The following is a 21,815-nucleotide window of genomic DNA, read 5'->3' on the forward strand; positions in this document are numbered from 1 at the left end:
CCCCACTTTATAACCCACAAGATTCTAAAATTCACCAGTATGTTTAAAACAAAACATTGCATTTTTAGGGCCTCAACATCACGTCAAGATTAGCTGGACAGCACTAATTAGTTTGATAAATGTTACAATTTTCAAAGCTATTACAACACTTGCATTTCAGACGTAATTCTACACTGTTAAGAATCATCTGATGTTTCCCTAAAAAGATCCCTTTACATTGATCCTTTACATACTTTACTCACTAAATACTCTTTTCGCCATGAGTAATGATTGAAAACCTCCATTTAAAAATATATATATATATATATAAATTTTAATGTGAAGCCTGACCGAGACTCAAACCTAGGACCTTCGGAATACCATACTGCGGCTCTGCTGACTAAGCTATCTGGTCGCCTACAAACTACCTCCCTCCCCTAATTAGAGAACAATTCAATACCGTGACATAATCATTTTCGGAATAATTTTGGGATTCGAACATAACAACAACTTTGGGTCTCCTGAAGAGTTTTTCAACATCATTCTTACCCCATCTTACTACTATGTTTACCTTCGTTTTTAGCCCCTAATTGTTCTGGAATTTCATTCATTACACCCATTATCAGGAGATAATTTGCGTTATCTGTTACTTGTTTCATTGTGGGGAAATCTAAAAAATCGGTACGACAAGATTTTCAAAATAGAAACATGTCCTATCCCTTACTCTTCGACATAAGTTTCCGAATCAAGAAAATATACCCTTCACACATTAAGATTTGTCTTTACATCTTAGTTTTAATTGATGTTGTACTTCAAAATCCTACCGTCTGTTGAGGCCTAAAGTCTCAAAGTTTTTGATATACTATACAAACAATTGTTCATTAACAACATTCATACAAGATATATCTATATATCTATAGAGTAACACAAAGTAAAACTACACATAACAAAAACACCATATTCTGTATATATTTAGTACACATAATCCTTAATTAACATAGCCTACTTTCTTTTTAAATATGACTCTGATCTGTTCCCTCTATTTCTGAGTATATTGTATATCTAGTTTTATTAATATAACTTCTTTAAGATGATTAGATTTTCAACAACAAAAAATTTATGTTGAAAGCTTGTCAGAATGTCAGTTAAGAAATAAAAATATCATTTAAATAAGAACTTCTTCTTAACCAATTTATATTATTAAAATACAGCTTTTTATCTTTATTATGCTTATTAAAGTACAACTATTTTAGTAAAATCGTAAAAGTATTATATCTGTTCAAAACAGGAATATTGCTATATATTATAAGACGATCGAGCCTATAGTGACCAATTCTTCCTGAACTTACACATTAATTTTATCAATGTATAAAGACTGTACGAGCAAAAGTGTAAAAATCTATATTTTGCAATAGTGACCTTGACCCAGTGAGCCAAGAAGCTTATAAAAAAAAAGGCAAGTAATTTAGTAATGATAAAGAAATCTATAATTACTATGACTTAAAATTCTTATAATCTAATTTTGTACGAAAATATTAGAAAAATTTACACATATAAAGACTACAATGTATGAAAAAATTGTTAATTTAATATTTTCAGTACAAAAAGGTTAAACTAATGCCCCCAGTTAAATACAATAATTGAATATAATACTGTATGTATTATGGTGTGATGTGAGTAATTATTCAATTGGGTTTTTGTTTGTTTGTTTTTATACCTACCAATCACAAATGAAGAAAAGTTCAGGCAAACAGACTAGTCAACTCACCTTTTCCCAATGTCGTATATGACGCCGATGATACTAAACACAAGAAAAAAAATACAAGAACACTTAAACTTAACTTCGCTCAGCTTTAAAATTTCTTTATAGATTTTAATCGAAACAGGGTCGTAATAAAGTTATTCAAACTGAACAAATTAACAAAATTATGGGATGTTCTAGTTTGATTAGAACAATGTGAAGCTTATACATGTATGTAGATATATGTTGCTTTTTTCATGGAGGAAGATTTTAGGTACCTGGTAGCCGTCTGTGCCTCACAGCAGACTTGAGGGGCCATCAGAGTAAAACCACTGATCTTCTATAAGCTAGCTAGATATTATGCTCACGTAAAAATTTAAACCCTCAGGTGGGATTTGAACCTAATGCAAGCAGTAAATGGCAAAGTCAGTGACCTTAACCACAAGAGCCAACTCAGCCAAGTCCCTTTAACCTAAGGTCCATCACTATTCAAACTATAACCTAACAGGTCTATCACCATTTTAAATGTAGGATCAGAACCAACCCTTAAATCTTTTTTCTGGGGGAAAAACAACACAAAACAAAGCAGTGGTGCTATACACATAGAAATGAAAATGAGGTGGAATTTTCATAGTCCTTCTATACAATATAAATGCCCCCAAAAATAAAATGTATAAATGTGTTGCTTTTTTAATAAAAAAATTTAGTCTGTAATCTTGAAATATACGTAACTTATAATGGTCAATTGCCATAGTTTAAATGTAAAATTACAATAATTTTATAAGTATAAATGTCCATATTTAGGACACTTTGTGTTATGCATAACAGACAATTGAAATGTAATCGTTCAGACGTTTCAATGGTTAGGTTTCCGACCTTCTTTTTGAAATTGTCCAAAATAAAAATACTCAGTATGGTATAATTCTCAAGCTTGCCAACAGTTTTTAGCTTTAATCAATTGGCTGTTATAGATAAACACAAAGAAATGATTGTAACGTAAAAATGGAACGAAAACGTGTAAATGTTAAAACGCACAAAAAAAGTTTCAAAGGTAGAAATAAACTTACGCACTCACCGTTTCCCAGTGTTGTATATGATGCTTGTGATGATGCTATATATAGAATAAACAGAAAGCCACGGTTAGTAGAAGAAAGTTCTACTGAAGTATGAATGCCGAAGGACACGTTTTATCAAAATTAAATCACTTTCGCTGCCATTTCAATGACAGATACATTTATGTAGCATATTTTCAAATATGGAAAAAAATAGTCAAATAAATCAGAGGGAAAATAATCACCAGCTTGATGTAAAATAAACCCAAACAAGTTTAAATACTAGAAGCTTTTAATTATCATTTAAAATCTCTTCATTATAAAAAGAAGTTAGAAATAATTTTTGTATCTTTTAACTCGAAGTCTAAATATTAGACATCTTTGTGTATTACCTTTAACAGGCCTTACCATGCACTGATTTAATAAGGACCCATGCAGACTATGATCAGATGGCACAGGTGTGCCAGCTGGTCTTGGTCTGCACTGGTCCCATGGTTTAAGAGAACTTGTTGCTGCCAGCAGGCTATGGGTTCACTAAATGATTAAGTTTACACATTTCTTTACCAATGCAATGTAAGCAAAGCTAGCCTGTGATTTTCTAGATTTATGAACCTTTTCTTTTCCAATTAAAGATATTATGCTGAATATTAAAGTACAGGGAGAATACTTAAACCAAATTTGGTCAAAAAAATATATTTATTATTATTATTGTACATTGCAATAGCATTAGCCCTATGCAATACTTGATAAAACTGTATCCTTCAGCCTTCAGACCAAAACATGGACTGATTCTCTATCTTTAATAATTAACATGCTATTATTTCAACCATTAATCTACAGTAATTAGACCAGTCTATAAAGTCAGCAACAATTTGATTGGTTTAACTTGAAAATAAATGTATGATGAAAACGAGTACATGTATTAAATGATGAAAAGCTTCGGAAATAAAAGTATTGAGAAATGTTCCATATTTTGGTACTTAATGATGGCAGAATTTTTCTTGACTTTTTAAATTACTTATTATACTATAAAAAGTAAAATTTTGAAGCAGATACCATAAAAACAATATATTGTGTTTTTTTTTCTAAAATTACCACAACATAAAATAAAGTGATTTTCATTTAAAAGTAGATGAAAGTGCAAAAAATCTTTTCTTTTTCTAAATGGGAGTTGCTTGAATCAAAACTGATATACAATTATGCAATAAGTTAGAAGAAAAACAGAGAATAAGAAGAAAATTGATATGTCTCAAAATAAAAAAAAAAGAAATGAAGAATTGTTTAACATGACAGAGAAATGAGAAAAAATCAGTCTGTACAGTTGAGTATAAAGTATCAGTATACAATAACTTAATTTCTTTGAGTTTTGTCTTGACAGCAACTGCATGGTTTTCGCTTTACAAAAATTACTTTCAATATAAAATAATTAATTTACTGCCCTTAAACAACAAACCAGTATTAACTGGATGATAAACACTGCTGAGACCGTTATTGTTTCTTAAATACAGAATATCAAGAAAAATTCTACCAAACCTATCAAAACCTTACCAGAAATAAATTAATTATCAGCAAGTAGCAACAAAACTGTCTCTGATATAATAAAGAATAAATTTAAAAGAAGAAATAAGAGATATAAACATGTAAATTCAGTGTTAAGACACAACTGTCCTTTTTATGTTACAAAGAATTATAAACCAATCTTCCCTCGCAACAAAAAACAATCACCCCTACAAATATATTATTGAAATTTACGACAGAAAAGTAATTTAACAGTTATATATAACTGAGTAAATATCAGTGTGTCCTGTAAACACAGAAACTCAAAGGTCACCGACTTATCAGTCAAAAATTTTAATGGGTCAATTTGGATTTTATCATCAGTCAATTTTGTTATTAGCAGCTAAAACTTCTAAAACACAAGACATGTCCCACTTTTTGAGAGACTCTGAGTTCTTATTAATTCATGTATTCAACAAGTTACATGTACTTTCCTTTTCTACCTCTCCACGGATAAAAAACAGTTCCACAGTTAAGATACTATTTTCTAACATTTTAGAAGTCATCATTAACAATATAGATTAGATATTCATTCACAATTAAACCCTGTTACAAAATATCATACAATTCAATGAAGTGTAAACTTAATTAAAAACAAATCTACAGAGACATTAACTTGATGAAAGCCTATATTAATTAACAAATGTCATAAAAATTTCAAATGAATTTATTTTGCATTTATGAAAATAAATGAATTTGAAAAGAAGTTTAAATTAATTTATATTGTATTAACACAATCCATGTTTTGAGTCTAAGAATTACATTGTTTATTTTAAAGTTCATCAACTAATCAACTATTATATTAACTTAAACATTAATTCTGTTCATATAATAAGTATCATCACTTCACATAAACAATCGGTTTTTTAACAATTGGCATATTTTTTCTATATTTTGAATGAACAAGAAACCAAGATGGTTACTGAACAATACAAACACTTATAATAACTATATTAATACACAATGTCATATATAATTAAATTATCAACATATACACTAATTATGTATGCACAATATGCCATATTCTTCTAATTCTACAATTCTAGAATTGAGCAACTTAATTTTCTTTAAACATTGATAACTTGCAAAATATTTCATACTACCAACCTGTTTGCAAATAACAAACTACCGTTATTTAAATAAAAAATATCTTAAAGCATTGTCTTCTTTTAAAATATTCTTTCTTTTTTTAAATAATTGGCTAAAATCTAAAAAAGTGTAGTAGAAATTGTAGTTTGAATCACCATAATCCATGAAATTTAAAAAACTGCCGTTTTAGTTTTTCTTTGATTTAGCCAAGAGCCTTAAAGAATAACATTTTCATTAGTTTAAAATCACCATAAGCAATATACCAGATTTTTTCACCTTGTAAGCAATTTGCAATTACCCGGTAAACGCATGTTGAAAGCAATCTGTGTAATACTATAAAGGGAAGAAAATTACGTAAGCAAACTACATACATGTAACAGTAATATACATGTACATGCTTTGCAAATACAGGTTATAAGCTAAAATATCAACTGCATCATACAAAAGCTTTACACAGGAAATAACTGAACGTAATACACCAGTGCTCTGAAATTTCATTACAATTTTGTCAATATCAAAATGTAATATTTCTTCTGTGAAACTGAATAGTATAATGTTCAATTATACAATTCATAATATATGATAGTTATTAATGTTTCATACATGTGCGACAGCAAGTAATCTTGTCATCAGGTTTTTAACACAAGTTTACTAACATGTAAATCATGAACATTATCAACATAAGTATACTCCTTATTTGAACAAAAAAATATTTTAGTAATTATGGACATTTATTCATTGATTCACCATTAACTACAGTGTAATAACTTTGTCAGTGCTTAACAGAGTAACAAGGCTTATGTTATTTAAATTACACATAAAATTCTTTATCAGAGCATATTTATTTAATAAACAAATAAGAACTGTATAAAAATTAGTTAAACAGTTATGTCATTTAAAGTCAACAGGGAGTTAAAGTATGTTACTCTTCTAAAAGTGTCCAATATCATTCACTGCATTACTTATACAGTAACACTCACTGTAGATCTATGGTATAGAATGGCACAATATAACATTGTTAATTCTTGAATACACTACATGGTACCGTGGAAACTTAACCCTTAACCAGCTGAAATCAAAAGTAATTGGCTGTTCACCAGATTAAAGCCAGGCCAGCTTGCACATCCATGCAGACTCACCAGGCTCTATTCCGTTGGTACAGTAGCTCTTTGTGTTTTGATATTGCAATCTCTATAAACTTAAATTCACAGTTTCTAATTCAAATCTGGGCAAATCCATTACTCAAATTCAACAGGGTTATCGCAATAAATTAAATAAATTAAAAAATAAACAAATGTAAGGAAATATACAATTGCCCTGCATTTACTCAAAATAATATCGTTCTCATGTCTTACTGTCACGTGTAATTTCTCATGATTGTCATATCAAGAATCATTATATCTTTCTTTTCTGCGAGTGCAAAGACAGTCGTAGATATATGTTGCCTTTCAAGGCCGATACCGACGCTTAGATAGACGGTTGATGCAACACATCACAAGAAGTGGCAATGCTTGATATGACCTGTGAAAACGCGACCCATGAAGAAGTCATAGAATTTAAATATTGATCTATATAGTGTTCCGATTTATTTTACGGTTTATAAAATTTCTACAGTTGCAGTGTTAAATTCGTATACATGTGTCATATCAAGTGTTGCGACTTACTGCACATCCACTATCATAAAGAGTTTGTAAAAAAAATATATCTAAAAAATCTATCTTAATTCTATCACATTATCCACACCTGTGCTTGATCCGAGGCATTTGGAACATTTTTTGACTTGAGAAGTGCACTCAAGTCACTGATGTCAATTCTCCCATCTTTGTTTCTGTCAATTGTGTTAAACAATTCAGCAAACCTCTGCTGATCTTCCTTGGATATGTTAGGTCCTTTGGACATAGTTATTGAGATATTTAATGAAAAATATTAACTAAATTGTCATTTTGTCACTTTCCTCACCAGTTTCTGCCAGAATAGTACATCGATTTTGATTGGTCAACTTTGACGGTGTTACTGTAGAATTCTCCTTCGATTAAATATCACAGCGTTCTACTTACACGAACACCGTGGCACATGTGCATTTCTCCTGCATTGAGAAATTACAGTCTTCTTGATAGATTTAAACATATATGCAACATTAAGGTGATTTTTGACGGTCATATATTTAATTTCTCTTACCGAGTGATATTTCATGCCTTTATGATTTTTCCATCATACTGATTATACTATTTAGCTTTATGTATTGTTTCCGGATGGGTCATATTCGGATAGACATGGTCAGGTGGTGGTGGTGGTTTTGGTAGTTTTCACACCGGAACACGGCAGTAAGCCACATTGAATTAACCAGAACACAGTTAAGCTACCGCACGGTTCATTGGCAAGCAGTTAACCAGTACTAGTTGCCTTCACTTCCGCAAAAGGAATTTTAAAATAACTAGGCATAAATGTCTACCACATCAAGACGACATGTTGAGTCCAAGACTTATGTCCCTACCTTCAAGGTCAAGGTCACACTTATAGTTTGAAGGTACTCATTCTCTAGAGAAGAGTTTGAAGATACACATTCAACATTCATGTTCCGGACTGTAACTTTGTCATGCATGGAAGGATTAAAAATAACTTGAAACAAATGCTACCACATCAAGACGATGTGTCGCGGCTAAGGTTAATGTTCGTCCGTGCATCCCCACTTGTCCAGACTGTGTCATGCATTGAGGCATTTTGAAATAACCACAGGAACTTGAAATTCTATCAAATAACCAATAATATGAAATTAGGCAAAGCCTATGTACGGGGAAGTCGTTAAAAAATCCTTTCATTCTTTCCGTTTTAAAGGGGTCATTCGATATTACATACACCGCTTCCGTTTTCACTCGGAACACTCGACGATTATTACTAATCCGAAAAGTTGAGATTTGTTCCGTTATCGGAATACCCCGCCTATTATCATTGACATACATTGTAAATGGCGGCGCCCGACTAGAACTGACACTGAAAATTTTATTGATAGGTATAGAATTCTATATATTTTTTAAATGTTTTTTATTTGATTTTCTTTTAAATATTCACGTGTAGTCTATAGCCGGGCTTCGCGGGGCCGGTCTTTGACTTCCTCGTATTAATGATAATATCCAAATATACCCCTACATTGTATATACTATAAATAAACACAAGGAATGAAACGCCTTTTCCCCACCCCAACATAATTTACGCCGTACAAATCAACAAAACAACGGATCAAAATATTCTATCTGGCCATTTCGATAAACAATACATAAAAGCATCAAATACCACCGATAACTTTTTTTAATTGCGTAGCTTTGTAGGAATAATTCAACATTTTCTGATTATTTCCCGCGATCTGAGTTTGTCGCCGACTCCATTTCGTGATGTCACTGGATGTTGATTCGAGGAGAATAATATTTAGTAAAATTATTTTCAACAAGTTCCAAAAATAACAAGTTTGCAAGTAAAAGACTGTCAAACTAGAACAAATGACTGTTTTCTGTCTTACGACATGGCTGAATTTATTTGCTGGGCCATATCAAATAGAGTACTCAAATTTTGTTTTAAAACGAAAGTACTATTTCAAAGATTTACCATTCTTGTTTGGGGTTTCCCTTTCAAATGTATTTATAAAAGTAATTTGTTAAAATGGTTTTACATGAAGATGTTTAAATCTATTTACATAGAATAATTTGTATAAAAGTTTTAAATATACCTGTTATTTTTTGGAACTTATTAAAAATAATTTTAATAAATATTATTCTCCTCGAATCAACATCCAGTGACGTCACGGAATGGAGTCGGCGACAAACTCAGATCGCGGGAAATAATCACAGACTTCCCGAAATACGTCGGTCCGACGGACATGTCCGATAAATTTTGATCAGGTCCGACAATTTTTTATTCCGGATCGGTCCGACTGTCCGGCTTTTATCCAAGCCGCATGTATACAAAATGGCGTCGCTAAAGGTGCCAAACCTTGGAAAAACCGAAAATCTATGTCAGAAGAGTGCGCAGAACAGCAATAAAAGGATGAAAATAGTAGACCTGGGACAAAATTTAATGAAAAATGGAAGCAGAACCATGAATCATTGGTGTATGACAGGGAGGAGGCAAAAATGCGCTGTACGGATTGTGCCGATTTTTACGGCGAAAAAATAAAAAACAAAAAGTGTCTTAGAAATACAAACACAAGTTTTTCTTTGATTTTGATCAATTTTATTTGGTCCGACAGATTTTCTTTCGGTCCGACAGATTGTCATGGTTTGTCAGACCGAATGTCTGACAGTTTTTTTCAACTTTCGGGAAGTCTGAATCAGAAAATGTTGAATTATTCCTACACAGCTACACGATTTTAAAAAGTTATCAGTGGTATTTGATGCATTTATGTATTGTTTATCGAAATGGCCAGATAGAATATTTTGATCCGTTGTTTTGTTGATTTGTTCGGCGTAAATTATGTTGGGGTGGGGAAAAGGCGTTTCATTCCTTGTGTTTATTTATAGTATATAGGGGTATATTTGGATATTATCATTAATATTGGTTATTTGATAGAATTTCAAGTTCCTGTGAAATAACTTTGCACAAATGTCTATCACATGACAATATTGTGTGTTCAAAGGTCAAGGTCATACTTATATTTTGAAGGCTCGCGCTATCACAATAAAGATCGTAGGTACACACATTTGTGTCTGGACTATAACTTTGTCATGCATTGACGAGTTTTAAAATAACTTGGCACAAATGTGTACCACATCAAAATGACGTGTTGTGTAAGACCCATTTCCTACTTTCAAGGTCAAGGTCACTAATAGTTTGAAGGTACTTTTGCTCATAAGAAGAGTTTGAAGGTACACATTAGTTTTCAAACTAACATTGTCATGAATTGAAGGATTTCATAATAACTTGGCTTAAATGTCTACCACATCCAAGATGATGTCACAACCAAGTCCCAATGTGTTAAGTTTGCCATAAATAGCACTTCATTTCACAAGGACAATATTAACCAATTTGTTGCTTTCATTCTCTTTTCTTTTCATAATACCTGCATGCTTAAGAAACCTTTTGGGGGCATTCCTCACTTGCCTGACAGCTCTTGTTTAAAACATGTTTAGAAATGAAACTGCCTGCTATCTTTTAAAGGAAAAACACTAGTAAAGCAGTTGATAATGTTTGGAAACATTCTTGAACATAAAAGGGAATAGAGCCGCAATCTGATCACAATTACACAGTGACCAGGGCTCATCCGGAAGGGCGATTCAGGCGAAAACTTCGCCGTGTATATTTCAATTTCGCTCTTCCGATTGATCAAAGAGAAGTCAACATCGCCGATAAAATCTTAATTCCCAAATAGTAATTACTTAGCGATGTAAAGAGCAGAGATTGTATCCGCCCATATGACGACCGCTAATTATCATTATCCAATCAGAGCGTCGCTTTATACTACCCTTCTACCTGTAAGCGAAGCGATAGACCGCCTACTCTAATTTAAAGTCTAAACAGTAAATAATGAGAGCATCGGCCCGAAACGGTATAATTGTGTGATAGTTTTGCGAGTTTAATACGGGATTTGGCAATAATTATACATTGTTTTTTCCCCGATTATCTAAACACGTGCAATCTTCCCTTATTGATATACACGTTGCACTTCGATGATGGGTTTTTAACCCGAGTAAAAGCGATGTGCAATGGATTTTTCACGGCTATCACAAAACTGTTAGTCAATTAAAAATAATCAGTTTCATTAATGATCAGCGACCGGATTAAAAACTTAATCATAGTTTTAAATGATTTCAGTCTGTTAACGTCAATTTTTACACGCTAACGTCATGGCTACAAGGCGAAATGCCGAAACACCTACGCGAAAATTTAAGAAAGCCGATTCGCAAAAATCTTGCAATAGGTATGTTGTAGATAGATTGTTCTCTTTGTAGAAATGCCAAATTTGACACAGTTTACGCACGTGGGCAAGACATCCCGCTAAACTACATATCGGCTTAACTACATATCGTCTAAACTACATATGGGTCGTACATGTATATCATGTAACGTATATAACAACAAAATTTGTCAGGAAAGAAGTGTTCTTATTGTTTCAATATATATATTTGTTTTTATGTCGTAAATATGACGCTCAGATTAAGATTTATCAATATTGTTAATTTTAAAAGCATTATTTATAAAGATATTACCGAATTTAACATTTCATGAAAATAAAGGGAGGTAATTAGAAATTAATTTTCTACAATTTCTCAGTCAAATTTTTCAATAAGAAATGAATGTATGTAATTTTAGTGATCAAATATAATGTGCACAAATGTTTGCAGTACATATTTTACATATTCTTTGATGTTTGAAAATTGTTTTATAAGCATAATTATATGCATATAAATGTGACATTACAACATTCTGTTCTTTGAAGGAAATTTCTGTTACCAGAACAGAATAGAACAGATATTATTAATCAATATCCAATGTGACTTCATCTTCTATTAAAAGTGAGGAAAGTAAAACATATGAAATTTATTTTATCATCATATCTTTTCTTACACATTATTATCAACAAATGTACATGAAAATATATAAACACATATTTAGAGAAAGCTTATTAATAGCTGATGAATAGATATCAAAAATAAATTTTTATATTCATATTTGCAGCTCAAAAACATTTAGATGCCATTGCCAGATCTACTACTAATTAATCTACTTTTAATTAATACTACTATTAATTAATCTACTGTTAATTAATAAACTGGAGAAATATTATAAGTGATGTTAATTGTGTTTATATTATAATTAAAGGATGTATAGCCATGCATGTTAATGCATACACATTGGGTTGTTTCCCTTCTCCCTAATTTTCGCGAGGAAGTCACTTCTCCCTAAAATTTCCCCCCAGGATGAGCCCTGGTGACACTCTACTTTTTTTAGTCTGCCCAAGCTTAAAATAAGATAAATGCATTATGAATGACAAGAGTAATTTTCTTGGCTTAGAAAAGATTCAAACCAGTGAACTATTTTGAAGAATGTGAATGTGAAAAATACGCTCTTAACATATGATGTTTTATGTCTTTTTTTTTTGAGTGTGTACCACCAAAATTTAGTGTATTATAATTTAATTTTCTTCAGGTATACAGATTCTAAACCTAACAATCTTGAAAAGCACGACATCAGAATACAGATAATGGTGGATAGTGAAGAGTCTGGTGGTGCGTCTCCGGGACACCTTGTTGACATCAAAGAAGACAATGAATACTTCCTAAAGATGTGGAACCTGATTCCCCCACTTGTTTATGCAGAACTGGAACCAGACCTAGATGATAATGGTAAATGATGAAAGTTAAAAAAATCAGAACTTTTTTTTTAGGCAATTCATATGGGCAATAATGTGAAATATTAGAGGTAAATTAATACTCAGTTTTAAATTACTCAGATTTTCTACTTTCAGGCAATTTTAGGTTGTTTTTATTATCAATAATTATGACATAGCAAGAGACTGGGTTTGATTTTCTTTGTATACAAATTTGTAAGCTAAGCAATTTGTTTTCATTATGAATGATCTGTTATGTTTTGCTGTTGAACAATTTCATTTGTTTGATAACCTTTCAATCTAAATAAGCATATTATAAATATTTAATCATTAACATGTTAAATAAGTGTACTGGCATGCGAGCAGTTCCCGTACAAAAATCGTAGTGACTTAAACATTATTTTTTTGTTACGCTCACTCACCACAATTTGAATGTTACACATCAATATTCAGCTCGTCACACAAATCATGGAAATTCCATCATGTTCTAAACATAGTATAACCCTTAGTTATGAGGCCTCATATGGGGTACCGAAATTATCCATTATTTTGTATGAAGAGAAGTAGTTCCCGTACATAAAATCTAACCCATTATAATTATACAATTTTATTATATCGGACCTATTTTTCATTTACAATTGTTGAACAGACCATTATCTAAGAGATAAATAGATGTAATTCAGGAAATAGAGCGTAGACTAAACGCGGGTATCAATTACCCGGTACCGTTACCCCAACGCATTCACATGCAATAGCATGCTTGTATGCATTATATTTTACGCATCAAAGCCATAAAATTATAATATATAGTAATATTGGTCAACATTCTGATAATTAAACAAGTTTACATTACATTGCCTACTTATTTGTAAACAGGTGGTATTAGTGGAAAACCCTTTAACAAGCCTCATGTGTAAGTATTTTTGCGCATGCGCACAAGGACGAAATCCCCCAGAGAAAACAAGGTCACGTTTTGACGACGCACAGGTGAAAGTGATTTAAAATGAGACTTTATATACGTACTGCCGAACTGACACTTAGATTTTGTCTCGTTTATGTATCTGCTTGATTTGAAATGAATTTTTGAAGAATGCAAGTAAAAATCAAGCGTTTAAATGAAAAATACGGGTACTGCTTCTGTACGGGAACTGCTCGCATGCCAGTAATGGATTTGCCTTGCTTTGAATTTAAAAAGTCCAATTTAAAGGGATTTCAATAACAAAATACAAAAATTTATTTACCAGTACTTAGTATAGAGGGTGATCGAACTGGTTGGCCAGCCTGGCTCTTCATTGCTGGCAAATGCTAACTATTCTTGATTCTGGAAGAGGCTGTACTGTGTGTATATATTCAATTATTCTAACATTTGATTGACATATTTGCTTATCATCATTATCTTTTTCACATATTTTTCTTGTTTCCATAAAACAAAAGTAGTGAGTTCAGTTAAATTTTTGCTATTTATATCTATCTCTCTTTATTTATATTTTTTAATCTTTAGAGAAAGCATTGACAGAAGCTAAGCTCAAGAAAAAGATGAAAAAGCAGGAAAAGAGGGAGGAACGAAAAAAGAGAAAAGAAAAAGAGACGAAAAAGGAAGATGTACAAAAGTTGACCAAGAAGCATAAACATGTGGAAGATGAGGAAGATTCAGACTGTAAGTATAAATTCTTGCTTGATTCTTCGCATATAATCGGTCTAGACCAGAGTCAACCAGTACAATGCCTTGTATAACCCTTATCTGGCTTGCACCAGTCGAATTGGCCCATCTGACTAATGTAGACCAAGATTGTTATTCAGTCAGGAATTATTTTAAAATCATCCCTAAAGATGGCCAGATTGAAAGATAAAAGTTTATTTCAAGGAACTGAACTTTTGTCCAAATTCCTGAAAAAAGAATGAATTTCATATACAGATCAGCTTGGGCTTTTAAAGCAGAAAGATAAACTTAAGAAAAGATAATTAAGAAAGATTTTCAGAAATTAATTGAAAATTACATTTTTCACAATAAGAAAAAATGGAGTGAGCAAATGATCTGAAACACTATAGGTCTAGACATGCATCAAATGAACATTAATATCGAAAAAAGATTTCTAGGCCCGTCTTGTAAAAATACTCTCTTGAGTCCTTTTAACATTTTAAGCTTGGTAAGGCTTAAAGTTGTTTTAGGGATAAAATCAGGTCAGAGAAATAAGAGATTCTAATGGGCCATTTTTTTCTCACTTTGATAAAAAGGCAGCCAATATTTAATATTTAGGTATGGCATGCAATGTTATGATTGTGTACAGGTATATTGCAATTTTTCAACTTTACACAATCATGTTTGGGGGCGTCCGTGGCCGAATGGTTAAGGTCGTTGACTTCAAACCACTTGCCCCTCACCGCTGTGGGTTCGAATCCCGACAGGAACTTTGGATTCTTGCATGTGAGGAAGCTATCCAGCTAGCTTACGGAACGTCGGTGGTTCTACTCCGGTGCCCGTTCGTCGCGATATGACCTATACTGTGTCGATGTGACGTAAAACCCAATCAAACAAACAAACAAACAAACACAATCATGTCATAAACACTTTGGCATAAAAGTCCTGATAGTTATATACCATATACATGTATCATTTACAAGGGTTTCTTGGGCAAAACTCTGTTTATGGACTTGGTGAACTTCCACAGTCAGGGTAATTATCATCAACTGGACATAGTCAGGATTTTATAACCCTTTGTTATTTTGAAAACTTTGTTTATTGATGTTTTCATGTCACTTGCTATAAATTGACAATCTGTTTTCTTCTCATTTTTAGTTACAAATATAAAACCTAAAAAGCAGAAAGTAAATCACAAAGTGGAACCTGTATCTGTAAATAACGTAGATCACTCGTCCGACTCAGAGATGTCATCGGATGCCGATCAACTCTCCCCGAAGCCTAATAACGTGTCTAAACCAGTGCAAAACATTCCTGTAAAACATGTAAAGAAGAAAGAGAAACCTCATGCTAAAAAAGCTGCTGTGAAAAAAGATAGTGACAAAAGTTCGGTTGAAAAAAGTACTGTAAACAATACAGATGCTGGACAATCTGTTTCTAAAGGTGCTATAACAACAGTGTCTGAAGGTGACATGCTACAAGCTGCTAGTATAAACAGCATCGAAGATAAACGGGAAAAACTTCGGGCAAAAATTGAAGAATTACAAGGTACAGCCTTTCTTTTTGTAAATAGTTACTAACCAGAACACAGCAAATATGGGTTTTTTCCCAGAACAAACAAACCTTTACTGTTACAGCTTCACAGTGCACTGACGATAAGTCAACCTGTTGTTCTTATTTTCGAAGCTGCAACTGTAAAAGTTTGTACCCCCGGATTAGCTTTGAAAAAATGTTTTTAATTCCAGAATAAGTGTATTATGAACGAATTTAAAAACAATAATGTAAATATAGCAAGGTTTTAATTTTGATTTGATATAAAGTGTATCAATATATAAGTGGCAGAATGGCCGAGTGGTGAACAGGACCATGTGGGTTCAAACTCTGTCTAGTTTACATGATAAAGAAACTAGACTCTTTGCTTAGTAATGGTTGGTTCCAGAAACAGATTTGAGAGAGCTTGAATAAGCTAATAGCTTCTAACACAATCAATCTATAAAACAAACTCGAATAAACTAATGCATTCTAGTGCCAGTTTAGCCAAACTTTAGGTCCTGCAGCTGAGTAGTTGAAATATTATTTATTGAAACTTCTTATCAATGTGACTTTAAAACCCAACAAGCAAGTAGTTGACTTTACTCCTTTTGCATCAAGAACATAATAAGTTGATTAGGGTTGTCTGTGGTTCTAAATAGGTGCCACCCTTGCCTGAATTAATATATGGGGCATATTGTTCACATTATAGAGGGCAATAAATACTACAAAAGGAGTTGGAGCTTTGTGCCAAATTTAATAAATGTGAAGTTTAGATTGAAGATGAATTTAAGTGCTTGAGATGTAGAATATGATGATGAGATATAGTAAGTGGTGAAAGCTTTATGGAAGTGAGAAAATGTAAACTTATGTACTTCTGCCTAGCTTTGAAAAACAATTTTTGGTCTGTTTTCCTATTTGGAAAATATTTGATGGTAGAAAATGAATATTTAAATCTATAAAAATGTTGTTTAATATGTTGTAATTTATGGTAACTATCAGATTATGTCTGATTGGTAATTTATGGTAACTGTTAACAAATTGACTTCAACCACTTGCCCCTCACTGCTGTGGGTTGGAATCCCGACAGGGACTTTTTGGATTCTTTCATGTGAGGAAGCTATCCAGCTAGCTTATGGAACATCCGTGGTTCTACTCAGGTGCCCGTTCTTGCCTGAAATAATGCACGGAAGGGCACCTGAGGTTTTCCTCCACTAGTAAAGCTGGAACGTCGCCAAATGACCTATACTTTGTCGGTGTGGCGTCATACCCAAACTAAAAAAATAGCCAATTTCAGATCACAGTCAAAATATTTATTGAGATAAAACACATAGAAGTAATTCAATAACAATGCGATTTTTTTTGTATTTTCAGCCAAAAGGAAACCTAGTAACAAAGAAAGATTAGAGAAAAAGAAACTGAAAAGACAGGAAAGTAAAATGAAGTTGAAACAGAAACGGAAATTAGAAAAAATGCAAAACAAGCAAAACAGTCAAGGTGGTGCAGGCTCAAAGCCTGTAAAAGGAAATTTAAATAAAGGACCTACTACACCAGCAAAGCCGGTGTACAATAAAGAAGGCCAGATGGTGTTTAGTAAGTTTGATTTTACCGATTCCGCCAAAAAGGAAAAACGTCAGTCCGACCTACGCGGGAAGGACTACAAACGGTTATTAGAAAAGATCGAAAAGCGGAACGAGAAAATTAACAAGGTGAAAAGTAGGGACGAGGATGCAGGGAAAGCTTTGGAGGATAAATTTAAGTGGGAATCTGTTTTACATAAAGCAGAAGGGGAGAAGGTGAAAGATAATCCAGAGTTGTTGAAAAAGGCGCTGAAGCAGAAACAGAAAATGAAAGAACAGAAGAAAAAGAAATGGGAGAATAGAGTTGAGAATGTAGACAAACAGAAACAAGAGAAACAAAAGAAACGGACAGAGAATATTCAGAAACGTAAACAGAATATGAAAGATAAGAAATTGAAACAGTTGAAAAAGAAAGGAAGAATTCTACCAGGGTTTTAGGTACAAAAAAAATCATAGAAAAATTATCATATGTTGTACACAAAAAAGAAGAAAAAAGAAGGTTTTAAATTTAATTCTTGTACAGTGACATTACATAGTGTTACTAAGTTTATTTTGGTATTTAAGAAGCAAACTGGATCCACTCGGCCATAGGCTCAGAAATCCTTTTAATTTGAAAATACTTGGAATTTGCCTCGATACTTGGAATTTGCCTTAATACGATAAAAAGTAAGGAACTAATTTGTATTGATAAGAAAGGTAACTTTAATAACCAAAATGGTGCATGGTGTCTTAATATATACTGAATACAACAGGTTGAGAGAAGAAGGAAAATAAAATAGGTCCGTTTCAGGTCTCTCCTACCCTTCTTTTAACTGCCAACCAACCATACACATTGTTTTATTACCAGCCTGCATTTTCAAAATTATTTTCATACTATACATGTATATGAAATTGTATTAAAAAAAAGTTTCATGGGGTACCCTAAATTCATCTGTCCTAGAGTCATTGGAATTTCTTATGCCATAAAGTCTCATCATATTCTCCTTAAGAAAGAAAACAATTGCATAAATTTTAAAACATCGAAGTAAATTTATTGTATATGCCAAATCACAGGGAAATCTGTCATTATTTTATTAAATCTATATATATAATATAAACAAGGGATACATGTTGTGGCCTCGCACTAGTAGCCACTACCAACACAGGTTCGTAAAATGCATTCACACGTGTAAACTGTATAAAATATCCTTTATTCCATCAAAGTTATTGTAGAAGTTAATATATGAACGAGTCATTACCCAAGTTTTAGTACAAACTCTTCATTAAAACCTGTAACTTTGCAGGAAATAGCTAACATTTCAATATTTACATTGGCTGTCAAGTTGTCGTCCATTTTGCAGGTGTGTTTATGTTCTGAGTATTTCCATTGGCTGATGGAAAAAAAATGCTATTTGTCGCGGCTATACGCCGTTATTATCCGGATTATTATTATCATTAGCCAATGAAATTGACAGTTACTAACAGAAGTTGGATTTACGCATGGAACATACGGGCAACATCAAAATGGAAGCCAAGAATAGAAATCATCAAAACAAACAATAATTGTTACAATAATTTGTACCAGAAGTTAATGATTGCATCATTGATGGTGGTAAATGATTGATTTTTAACCGATTACATGATTAAACTTTCTTATATGAGCAAACGTTTGCATAAGATTTGTTCCAAAATTTTACGAACGTGTGTAAAAATGAAACTTGAAAGGTTATTTTTAATAATATCTTGTCCATGTAACAAAGTGAGTCATTTTTTTTTTTTGAAATTATCGATCCTTTCATCAATGTCCAACAATCAAAAGAAAAAACTGTTGTATACTGCGTTCTATTTACTTTTTCATGAATTGAGCAATTTTGAGTTGTATCCCATGTTATATTTATATGTAGTGGGAAAGGGAAAAAAATGAGAGAATCCCCTGTGGGCCAAATTTCTTCAACACTTTAATACTTGGATATTAGAAAATAGTGTATCAAACGGGCACTGTGTTAATAGTAAGGTAACAAATTCTAGCCACCCATGGATACTTTAAACGGTGGGTTCCTACCTACTTTTCCTCTTTAAAGGTCGGTGGGGACCAGAAATGGATTTTTTTCTTCTTTTGCTCAAGTATGTGTATCAGATAGCTGAATATGTATTCTCATGTACATGAATGTTACCTGTTTGAATATTATTTTTTTCAATTTATGCAAAGCATAACACTAGAATCTGTTATATTGTTCAGGTAAAAAATTTATTCATATAGCATTACAGTTGTATTGACAGGCACTAGAAAGTAAAAACATTTCATATTTGGTGATATTGATATTGTTCAACGAAAGTTTGTTGGTGTACATGAAAATTAAAACTTATAAATTATACAAGAGCGATCAGTAATCACATGTGTCGCCTCATAATGGCCAATTTCATGTTGGGACAAATTTTGTGACAGACGGACAGACAGACGGACAGTGCACACATAGACTTGGTACTGATCAATCATGTAAAGTTTGGATAAAATTGCACCAGTAGCTTATGAGGAGTAGTCCGGACAAGCTTTTGCGTATCTGGCAGCACACAGAAAAAAACACCTTTTTATCAAAGGGCCATAACTCAGCCAAAAATCATTCAACCGGAAAACCCGTGCAATATGCGCAAGGACTTGAGCTACAGATCAATCCTGTAAAGTTTCATTGAAATTGTATAAGTGGTATAAGAGAACTTGTCCGGACAAACTTTAAAAATAAAAATTATTAAAGGGCCATAACTCTGACAAAAATCATTGAACCGGAAAATGCTGACAATATGCACAACTACACTTGATACTGATCATTCCTGTAAAGTTTGGATAAAATTGCACAAGTAGTTTATGAGGAGTAGTCCGGACAAGCTTTTGTGTATCTGGCAACACAGAGAAAAAAACACCTTTTTTATCAAAGGGCCATAACTCGGCCAAAAATCATTCAACCGCAAAACCCTTGCAATATGCGCAAGGACTTGAGCTACAGATCAATCCTGTAAAGTTTCATTGAAATTGCATAAGTGGTATAAGAGAAGTAGTCCGGACAAACTTTAAAATTAAAAATTATTAAAGGGCCATAACTCTGACAAAAATCATTGAACCGGAAAATGCTGACAATATGCACAACTAGACTTGATACTGATCATTCCTGTAAAGTTTGGATGAAATTGCACCAGTAGTTTATGAGAGGTAGTCCGGACAAGTTTTGTGACGGACGGACGGACAGACAGACAGACGACGGAGAAGTGATCCCTATATGTCGCCACTACTCCGTAGAGGCGACACAAAAAGTAACATTATTTGTTCTTTCTTTAGTTTTATTATATGCCCAAAAGATTTCAGGATTCATTGTTATGCCCTGGTCGTATGTTCGTCCATCTGTTAGCAATTCCATGTGCATGGATTGATTGAAGGAAATTGAGACTACTTGGCAGGAATGTGCCCCTTGTAGACAAGGTCAATGTCACTCTTAGTTAATATGAATGAATGTCAAAATTGTGTGTCTGCTCTTGATTGATTATCATTGTTGCATTGACTGAAGGAAAGTAAAACTATTTAGCAGAAATATTGATGGTAATGAGAGGAAAAGCCAAATGCAGGTCAGGGGTCAATTTACATATAAAACACATTTAAGTCTTATTGTGTTAAACAAAAATGTTTTAAACTTTGATAATTACAATGAAGCATTGCATTGTAGATTTCCATTGTACCTTATTAAAATCATATTAAAACTACATGAATTGAGTCAATATCAAAACTACATAGATTGAGTCAATATCAAAACTACATAGATTGAGTCAATATCAAAACTACATAGATTGAGTCAATATCAAAACTACATAGATTGAGTCAATATTGAATCTACATAGATTGAGTCAATATTGAATCTACATAGATTGAATCTACATACATTGATATAGTTAACAAGAATTAAAAGTCTCTTAGAGAAAACCTACAGTATTCAGAGCATAGATTTTTGGCATGTAGCATCACCTTGTTGTCCTTGATAAAAATAGATCCATCACTTGTATAGGTCATGTGTCTCTGTGGGTTATGATACAAAGGGAAGTAATAAATGATGTAAAGGGAGGTAATGAAAATTATTTGTATGCAGAGCTTAAGGCTTGGCTTAATCTTTGTATGAATGATTACACGTCATATGACTCCAGATATAATGTCAATCAACCAAATGATGTCAGGAAAGTTATGCATGATGGAATAATACTGAACCATTTAAGGATGCTTTAATTATTCAGCACTAGGCCTTCGTAATTATATTCCAATGCATTTAAACTCGAAGCGTGCATTATTCAACAATGCACTCGAAATTGATAT

General features: G+C 32.6%; 2 protein-coding genes across 6 annotated transcripts in view; one reads left to right on the top strand and one right to left on the bottom strand.

Annotated features, from left to right (window-relative positions):
• Positions 1 to 7,434, bottom strand: part of LOC132730072 (calcium-binding mitochondrial carrier protein SCaMC-2-like) — a 29,742-nt gene extending 22,308 nt beyond the window's left edge. The window contains exons 1-3 of one of the 5 annotated variants that reach the window (XM_060715922.1): positions 7,162 to 7,434; positions 2,796 to 2,831; positions 1,748 to 1,780 (exon numbers count right to left, since the gene is read on the bottom strand). In XM_060715922.1, the coding sequence (XP_060571905.1) occupies positions 1,748 to 1,780; positions 2,796 to 2,831; positions 7,162 to 7,317 (225 nt within the window). In that variant the 5' untranslated portion in view covers positions 7,318 to 7,434. Of the gene's footprint in view, positions 1 to 1,747; positions 1,781 to 2,787; positions 2,832 to 7,161 lie in introns of those variants that run through there. The other 4 variants (XM_060715926.1, XM_060715923.1, XM_060715925.1 and 1 more) reach the window with 4 other exon arrangements.
• Positions 7,435 to 7,460: 26 nt separating this feature from the next.
• Positions 7,461 to 18,907, top strand: LOC132730073 (surfeit locus protein 6 homolog). The gene is made up of 5 exons (XM_060715928.1): positions 7,461 to 7,560; positions 12,556 to 12,752; positions 14,238 to 14,393; positions 15,534 to 15,923; positions 17,280 to 18,907. Exons 2-5 carry the CDS (start codon positions 12,611 to 12,613, stop codon positions 17,921 to 17,923), a joined length of 1,332 nt encoding a protein of 443 aa, XP_060571911.1. The 5' UTR covers positions 7,461 to 7,560; positions 12,556 to 12,610; the 3' UTR covers positions 17,924 to 18,907.
• Positions 18,908 to 21,815: the final 2,908 nt, after the last annotated feature.

The sequence above is a fragment of the Ruditapes philippinarum genome, unplaced genomic scaffold (genome assembly GCF_026571515.1).
Source record: "Ruditapes philippinarum isolate M1 unplaced genomic scaffold, ASM2657151v2 ctg3869_1_1_1_1, whole genome shotgun sequence".
Lineage (NCBI taxonomy): Eukaryota > Metazoa > Mollusca > Bivalvia > Venerida > Veneridae > Ruditapes > Ruditapes philippinarum.